At 38.0% G+C, this 9,845-nt stretch overlaps 1 protein-coding gene across 1 annotated transcript in view; it reads left to right on the top strand.

Moving 5' to 3' along the window:
* Window positions 1-563: 563 nt before the first annotated feature.
* LOC107043038 (teneurin-a) overlaps window positions 564-9,845 on the top strand; it is a 136,416-nt gene continuing 127,134 nt past the window's right edge. The window contains exons 1-2 of the mRNA XM_015264338.2: window positions 564-605; window positions 7,842-8,302. Of these exons, the coding sequence (XP_015119824.1) occupies window positions 564-605; window positions 7,842-8,302 (503 nt within the window). The remainder of the gene's footprint in view (window positions 606-7,841; window positions 8,303-9,845) is intronic.

The following is a 9,845-nucleotide window of genomic DNA, read 5'->3' as shown; positions in this document are numbered from 1 at the left end:
GGGATCTCGTAACAGATTATTCTCTCCGTGTGTTGCATCGTTTTAAAAGATGCTCCTGAGTTATACATAATTTCCCTCTGGTTATTCTGAAATTTGATTAATTGCGATTTTAAAATGAAAAATACGATATTTAATCGATTCAATTCACTTGAATGTGTAATACGAGTTTCAAAGAATTTAACAAATGAAAAATCTTTTAATGTTTATTACATCGGATCGCTCACTTTCAATTTCTTATTAAATACTTTCGTTTTTTTTCTATTAATTGATTTATCGGATTGAATATTTGAAGAGCTAAATTACAACAGTTTCTAGATGATTGATTCATTGATTTGATTTCTTAAGGTGATATTGGAAGTCGATATGAATAGTAGTTTACCGAGTAGAAACCAGTGTAATAACCGATAATCCACTATATTCAACAAATCGAAAAAATTTGGAAAATTCCAAATTTCGAAATCCTTTCCGAATATCATTTAGAAATATTTTCTAGTCGATTACTCTATAGTGGGACAATATTTCACTTGAAAAAATGATAATCCATCATCTATGATGACGTCAAAATGACGAACGGACAAAACAAGAGGAGTCAATGCAATTTGAGGGTGAGTTTCTGACCAATGTCTCTGATTCCGGCCGAGATACAGAAATGTTTATAATAGCGATGGATTATCATTTTGGAAAACATTAATTCACATAGAATGACGGTTACGTCAACATTTTGTAGCATTAATTCCCATTTTTCTGCAATCCAGAATAGCTTTCCGAGTGGATCTACTCAGTATAATCCAGCGCATATCTTGAATATAAGAAGCAATAAGTTTGCACATGAAGCAGGTACACTCACTTACCCCCAACCCTTGATGTTTATACGAGCATCTTCCTCTGTGCATCAAAGATTCCATTGAAGGTTTTTCTCTTTCTCCATGGTATGGCGCGCCTCAAATAGTTTTCTCTCCACTCTACATCTCCACCCCCTCTCTTTTGATATCATTGTGCGTGGTAAGGAGACAAGCATCGTCGGTTGAAAATTAATTTTGTCTGGGTGAATTTTACGGTACAACAGCCCAACTCTTTCCACTGGCGGATAATGATGATGAGGTAGGAAATGAAAATGATTGCTGGCTTCAACGATAATATCGGCGTCAAATGTTAATAATATTGAAGTGGATTGACGGAAGGGGTAAGGGAAACATTGTGAATCGTCAATTTTTTCACGACTTTATCAGCCACTAGTGTTTTTACGGTGTTTTATTATTTCTTTTTTTTTCTCTTTATTTTTCTCTCCACCCCTTATTTTCCAGTTTTAAAGGCTTTTTTGCCCTCGAGAAGAATGCGGGATTCTAAAAGTCGACCCGATGACTCCTGAGTCCCATGGGATCGTAAAGCGTTCCGCGATACGCTGAAAGTATTTCTCCTCTCGTGACTCCTAACCCTCACCCACGATTGCCTCGGCACTTTGAGTCCCTCCCCCCCCCCTCCCCCTTTTCTTTTTTTATTCAGTCTCACTCGTAGACTCGTAAAAAAGAGAAAGCGCAAAAATCCTTCTACGTCATTAGACCGAGTGTCGACGGATTAAAAAGTGCAGTGCGCTGCAAGAACTGAATACGCGGGGGGTCGTAAATAAGACGTACTCACCAATTTCACTCCAACTCGATTGACTCTGTCCGATGATCCTTCTAGTCATAGACTATTTTTTTTCAGCAATGGTTGTGGATATTGTTGACCAGTGGTTTGGCTCTCGTCGAACGAATTCATTTTCATTTTTACTTCCGCCTTTTATGGGTTTATTGAGGGGAAATGAAGGGGTTGGGGGTGGAGTTGGTACTCGGGGGAGTATTTTTACGTTTATACGCGAGCGTAAAACTGGCAGTATTTCAGTTCTCTTTTTTGTGAATAGGTGATGTGAATTAGGAAGAAATATTAATACTCGGGGATTTACGGATTTGAGCATTTCCGATGCTGAATTATACACGAATTTAAATATAAATGTTTTGGGAAGCTGGAAATTGTGATGTCTATAATTGTTATTATTGAGGAATTAAAAATAAAGAATAATTCAGTGGGGTCGTTTAATTTAATGGTGCAGATATTCTGTAGTCTCGACATTCCTGCGATAATGTACATTAAAAACAATGCAATGCAATGCAATGCAATGTATTCGAGGAATGTGGGATGGATGGAATTCCATCGGAATTTTGAAATGAATATCTTCTATTTAATTAAGCGGAGTACCTCTAGAGAAACACTCTTATCGACACTCTCGTTCGATTTATATTCTCATTCAGTAATTGAATGCATTCCGATTACGTATGATGTTTGAAATTTATCAGAGGGGCATTCCGAAAATTTTGAAATTATATCATGCATTCGAAACTTTGGGTCGCACATACACTGATAGGAGATTTTCCTTTAAATTTCTGGTATAAATCACAACAATATTCAACCGTATAGGTGATTTAGATATATATTTAATTGCAGGAAGACCATCTAATTTTGGCAAAATTCTTTGAGAAATTCAGCTTGACATAATGATGTAACTGAATTAGAATTTCATTTTCAATTCGTCATTAAAATTGAGTCTAATACGGTGACGTTCAATTTTCAAAACGAGATCCAAAATTTAAGTTTTATAATTTCAATAAAAATTACAGGAATCGTCAACGTAGTGAGCTTCCGGTAAATTAAAAAAAAAAATTTATGTAGCGACTGTTCCACTGCAATTTTAAAGAATTTCGTCACTTGTAATACCACAAGAGCTTCAAAATTATTGGGTATTTTCCGATAAGTTCGTTAGATAGGTTCGTACAAACAAACTCGTGCTTCGCACTCGTGATTTTTTATTCTGAAAAACTTGACGACTTCGTTTATATGCAGGGAACCTTGAGGAAAATGCCCGATTAATTTTGAAGTTCGTGTGGTATTCGGGGAATTATTTTTCCAATCCAAATGTCGGGCAATATAATTGGACCATGAGACGAAACTCACAATTGAGAAACGAAAATTGTATAATTAACACAACGACACAATTGAATTCAATCTGTCAGTTTGACGAGGGGTTAATTCGACTGCATGATGTTTTGTTTTTTATATAGCAACTACCAGAGAAAATGATCAAAAAATTATCAGTTAAAAACCCTGTCGCTTGTACCACGTGATGTCGAATGGGCCAATTATATTGCTCGATATTTGAGTTGGAAAAATAATCATTAAAAATCAATAATTTGATGAAGACATCAATGAAAATGAATTTTAATTCAATTATTCTGGGAAAATTAATAGAAATCGAGAACTTTTTAATAACATTGCATTAATATGAATTTTCGATAAAATTCTCCAAATTCTTACACACGGAGAAAAAAAATTTCAATCCCAATTCAATTACGATTGTCAGTGAATTTCTAAAAAATCCCACTACTGCACGCAACCACCTGATGTAATTGGCAATCAAATTCCGATAAACTTCTACCAGCATGCAGAAACTCGAGATTTTTTTTAATTCTGTCAAAAACTGTTTTCAAACATCAGAACAAAACAATATCTACAATCAAACAGAAATAATAAGCCGTCAATCTTTGACTCCTCTACGATCGAATAGAAAATTGAAATCTCCCCAAACAATTTTCAATACAGAAAACAATTCTTTTTAACTTCAGGAAGATGTCACTCATTTTCAAGAACATTTCACTGATTTCTAAGGACATATCATTAATTTCTAGGAATCTATCAATTATTGTTGACACTGAACACTGACTGCAATAACCCTGATTATCAGTGATTACTATCACTGAAATTCGGTAATGAATTCCTAAAAACTAGGGATAAAGTACTAACAATCAGTGACATGTCCTTGAAAATAAAAACTTTTGTTTTCTCCAGCAATGCATTACCCTGACGAAATTCTTTCCTTAAAACCTGAGCTAAAAGGGTTGAAAAACAAGCAGGGGTTCGAGCCTCTCTGACAGAAGGCATATGACCGTTATTTTTTGCGTTATTAGTCCTTTTCTTTTTTCATTTCTACCAATTCCATTGGTAGTAAGCTCCCGGATGAATCCGTAGTAGCTCCCTGTCCTTATGACAGGCATACAACCGTAACGACATGCTGCAGGGTGTCTACGGGAAGATTTTCAACCTTTTAAGGAAATAGATTTATGCAAAAGGTTAAATATCGGTGCCGTAGTCTTTGAGATATTGAGGAAAACCTAAATTTAAATAAGTGTTATATCTCAGGAACTACACGGAGAGAAATATTCAAGAAAAATTACGGAACATTTCACGTAATCCGCAAGCGAGAATCGTTTTCAGTGAATTTCTATAGGAATATAAGAGAATAAATCTGAAACGTTCAGTAAATTTTCGGATCTGTCACCGAAAAAATACGAAAAAGTCACGTAATTTTTCTGGAAGTTGTAAAATCTAACAGAAACTTCAAGACTTATTATGCCTCAGAACATGAAAATTCTTGGATGTTTAATGGAAGAATTTTTACGAAAAGTTCCGGAAAAATTACGGAACGTGTTGTTAAAATCTCCCGCTCACGGTGACGCATGGCTAGCCGTGAGGCGTCGGACGGATGAGTAATTTTTACAGAACAGATCGTTGAATTTACCTGACGATTGACACTTTATATTGAATTTTACTTCGCTTCCAGATTACGTTTCGAAATGTAATTTTTACGTCTTTTTTCTGGTAATTTTTATTGAATATTTCTCTCCGTGTACTGGACCGATCGGGCTGAAACAGCGCGCCAAAGTAGAGCTCAATCATAGCCACAATGAGCCAAAATTTCTGATTTTTATCTACAAATTTCAACGTATTCATGTTGAATTTTGTAAAAATTAATCATCAAAAACCCAAGTTCTCACATACATGACCCTAAAACGAGGAACTGCTCTCTTAGGAAATCGCTGAACCACTCGATTGGAAATCAAGGAGGAAATCACCAGAAATCACTGGAAATCAAGTGATTTCCATTTTCGGTACTAGTTTCTAATGACTTCTGAAAATCATTGGAAATCATAAAGAAATCAGGTGATTTCAGAAATAATTAGAAATCATCACCAAATTTTTTATTCGAGCTCACTTATACGATCCCGTCTCACCCTCATGACCTTCTCATACACATGTCATTTGATTCTTACTGTCACATCTATTAGACCCTTCTAAACTATTTGGTTCCCCGAATCTTATCCACATGCAATTATCGACAGATGCCAAACTTTGGCCTCGACATCATGATTTTGCGAGTGATTTCTTGAAATCAAAAAACCATCAGAAATCCCGAGAAATCAAACGAAATCATGATTTCTAATTCTTATTCAGAAATCACAGGAAATCATCTCATTCTGGAAATCACTGAACCACCCGATTGAGGAGCGACCAGCCCCTCTCCCTAAAAACATTGTTTTTTCCCGTTTCATAACATTTTTCTTTATTTAAGCATTCCAAACTTACAAGTTTATTATGCTGAGAAGAGAAAAAAAATATAAATTTGTAAACTTACTTATTGTACATAAATAGAATAATAGTGTGTTAACTTATATAGATAGCTCACTGCTTTTAACAAAATTATCTATTATTTTCACTCATGAAAAATTAGTTTTACATAAGAAAGGTCTAATATGATAAGGTGGTAAACATCCTTTTGCACGTAGACTGGAGATCATTTTCACTCGTGGTGTACCATACAAGGGGCATTGCCAAAATACATGATTAAGGTCCTCAGTCAAGCTATGGTGATTTACTCTTGCCCTATTCATCCAGACCCCTGACTCACGAGTTTCATAACATTCTAGACCATTTGTAACCAAAATCAGAAAATGAAAAAATTGGTCAAATACAAGGCTTCCATGCGGAAGCAAAAATATGCCAAAAAAATCACCCACCCAACAACACCATCCTAACCTGCTTAAATAAAAGGTTGTAATTTCTCCAAGAATCTCTTGCTCCAGTCTCATGAAGTGACTCCTCCAAGCCCTCGGTATTTCACGCATCCCCCTTTCGCATATATTTATCACAACGTGTGTATAGATGTTGTATAGATGAAAACGACAAACTCCAAGTCCAAGAGAGATCGTTCCTGAAGGGTTCGTGAGACCACCGCGGGGGGAGAGGGCACTGTAACGACCCCCACCACTACAACTGTACTTCCTCACGCACAAGTGACGTACATAGTTACATCCCGCCTCGGTAAACGGGCCCGTGCCACGGCGGTTCGTTGCACAGTGAGGAACGAGAAGGACAGTGCATGGACCAAGGGTGCGTAGAGGGTTGCTACGAAGGGAGGGGTGAGAGGCTCACTCCACGATGTAGAAAGACGAGAAAGGACGGAGGGTAGAAGGAGAACCGGACGAGCGCACGCGCTCAAACGCGTACCAAAGTAGTGGGGAGGCTCCAGTGTCACTTTGTGCCGGGCACTGCGGCGCCGTGGCCTCCAGTCTTTGATCCGCTGTTAACGCGGGTGCATATCACTTCGTCATTATGTGTAAACACCCCCAAGTAACCTGCGAGCAAGTGTGTTATCATTGAAAAAAAAATTGCTCCAAATTTTGTACAACGAAAATTGATCAAAATCGATAAACGAAATCACAGGAATATCCGACTGAACCATCAACATCGAGGAAAACATTTTTTAATTTTGTGACGTGAAGTGTGTGTGACATTTATCTCAATAATAAATACAAAAACAATAAACTCACTCGGTTTGCATCGTGGAGGATTAAATTAACGCGAGTCTTCGGGAAAATATAGACGTAAGGGCTCGTACAAGATCTAGTGTCGAGTAAATAAAAATAGACAAGAAGGTAGAAAGTTTTTTCTCCAGTCATTACCCTTAGTGAGGGGGAGTAAGGATTCCCATCGTATTTGCCAGTCCGCGTGACCCAATTAGGTTTCCCCAGCGTACCAACCAGTGGCTCTTGGTTTAATCGCCGGTGACACTCTCCAGGCCGCTTACACGTTATACCCCCCAACGTTGCACGTTGGAAATTGGGTTTCCGTGTGCGCGCAAACCCAGTTGCCTTGGAGCTCAACGACCGACAGAGAGATATTCCCCGAGGGCTGACTCTGTCGTAGCGAGCTTACTCCTCACTGCAAAAATATCATTCCAGCTGGAAATTTTCCACTGACATAAGACGTAAAAGTGTTGGGTTGAGGAAAAGATCGTGGTTCTCGAGTGCAGTAGGGAAAAAAAATTCTCAAAAAGAAAATAACACAATGACAATACGTTTTTGAGGGTAGCAACGAATACTACTCGGTGAATTGGAGGATTTGAAAGAGACCAGAGTGTCGAGTGGATTTCCAGTGGAAGATATCGCTCGCCGGAGAACGATTCAAAACTTTCTCACTGGCGTTGACAGATCGATAAGGAACTTTGGAATCCCTGAGTTTTCCACAGCTCTACCCACCATTCCTTGTCTGCCTACCCTAACGCTGTTTTAAACTTCTTCAGCTCGTGTCAGACACTATTTTTCGTTCCTCTATTTCTCCACCTCGTCTAGACGAGAAAAAAAAAACAGGGTAAAGAATCGCTGTCACTCATTGAATACGAAAGCTAATTCCCCCGGAATTTTATCGACGCCGATTGAATTTTTAAGTGGCGGCTTCACTCCATCGTTTATTGACATTTTTTTTTGAAAATTCAGTGAAGTGATTAAAGTGAGGGGCCATTAGCCGTGTGTGTTATCAGTGTGTTGGGGAGGTGTATCCCGGAATTTATTAAACAAGTTGAATGAGAGGCCGTAACTCTGACGCCGTTTCGCACAAATAGGAGTAACATTTTTCCATTTTCCCTGTCGTTGCCATCACGGCAACGTACAAAGTCCAATCATAAACGTGAAAAGGATAATCACGAGGATATCGTATTGTCATCACCGCGGGGTCTTGTACCCGTGCGGTTCGGTGGCACAACGATCCGTAAAAAACGTCAACCAACTGGTATTATTAAAGTTGACACGGTGAAGGGTAACGGTGGATTTGGTGATTACTCGGCGGCGGGTGAATTTGAGGTTTGGGGTGACGAACAACGTGCAACGGATGGTGAGGACCATCAGGTTGTCGTTGGGCCCGGGGCCCCACGTGCCCATTTACAGACACAGCAGAGATGTAACGATGGCAATGTATCATCACTCAGGCCATTGTTGCATGTAACACACTGTGAATTGCATTCGCCCCGTGAGGCTGAACTACTGAGACTAGATCAGCTTGAGAGCTTGGATAGAAAAACTGTTGAGCGGGACCCGTATTCTATGATGGATAATTTTCACAGCCCTGTACCACCACCGCTGCCACGACGTCATGGCCGGTAAGCTAATGAATTGTTAATTGCTGTTGCATCCATTCAACCCAGTGAAAATTTTACTCAGATTGGACGGAGAAAGAAAGTTACTTTTGCCAAGGAATCGTTTTCTTGGAGAAGAATTTATTTTTTTAAGAACGTATTTCTCCAGCCCAGTCATTCCCAGATGGTCTATGCCCATCCCAAATATTAGATTCATGTTGGATTATAAAATGATTATGCTACAACTGACATTGAATGAACATCCTTCATTATTTTTCAATTTGTTCAAGTTTGAGATTTTTTTATGGAAAAGGATTTGGAATAATTCAAAATGTTAATAATTGTCAAGGGAGTTTATTCAAGGCTATAGGTAGTATAATCATCCCATAATTGAACATAATTGTAATATTTGGAAATGGACTTGGACCATCTGGGAATGCCTGGTCAAGATTTCTTGGTCAGATGATTTGATTAGGCTTCGATCAGGTTCTGATGAATCCTGATTGAAAATTCCGAGTGGATCCTGCCATTAGGATCAAACATTTCATTTCTGGTGCAAAAATAATTAGTATCAGATTTTATTGAACAGTCCCTCATTCAAGACTCATTTTGACATTTCCCGTGAGTCTTAGAAATTTTCCAGAATTTTATCCAGTCAATTTTTTTTCAAAATCTTTCAAATTAGTCCCTTCAGGACTCATCTATAGGATTTCATCTATACCTAAAAAGCATTAAAAGTTGTTCTGAAACATCTTACATTTTTCTAATTTTTCGTTATTCACAATTTGTTCGAGAGAACGAATTTTCAAATGTTTTCCAATTACTATTGATCGGCCCCTTCTTTTTGTTTTTCAATTTTTTCAATTCTTGTTGCTTAGCAACTTTAACAGCCTAGATAAAAAAGAAATTTTGGAATTTTTTCCCGGAAATCCATACGAACTACCTTTTGAGTAGTATTGTCTTGGGATATATATCTTAATTTTCCCGAACATGCTACGTCACAAGTGCCCCTTCGTTACCCCATTTCGGATGTTTGGCTGCAGTATCTGAGCAAGGAAGTAAAATAAACTACACTTGTTGCAGTTGGTACAAAACTGAATATTCAAGTTCCTCGACTGCCGAGAAAAAAATCGAAATTCATTGATTTAACTTATGATTTCAAATAATCAATGATTCGTCAGTAAAATGACAACGAATATTCCGTTCTGAACCGAAAAATTTATTTCTACTCAAACTGCCATAAAAAACTACATGATTGAATGAATCCCCCCATGAAAAATTCACCTCTCTCCAATCAAATTGTCAAGGAGCTCCCAACTTTTGATATATCGACTATGAATTCCGCTCCAATTGAAATTTCATTCGATCGCATCCTACGCAATGTGAATTCTTTCGAAAGCCCTGGAGTTCATTGAAATTGAAATTCAATCGATATGTATGCCCTCTTCGTTAAGTGCGTATACCTTTTTCTTCTCTCATCCCTCACTTTGATAAATTATACCTTCGTTAGGCGTGAAAATATCGCCTTTATGTTAATCCTCTCTCTTCCGCCCCTCCCCCCCCCCCC

The sequence above is a fragment of the Diachasma alloeum genome, unplaced genomic scaffold, assembly GCF_001412515.2.
Source record: "Diachasma alloeum isolate Michigan unplaced genomic scaffold, Dall2.0 Dall_scaffold_00545, whole genome shotgun sequence".
Taxonomy (NCBI): Eukaryota; Metazoa; Arthropoda; class Insecta; order Hymenoptera; family Braconidae; genus Diachasma; species Diachasma alloeum.
Note: the sequence above shows the minus strand (reverse complement) of the source record. Positions and strands in the feature narration are given on the sequence as shown.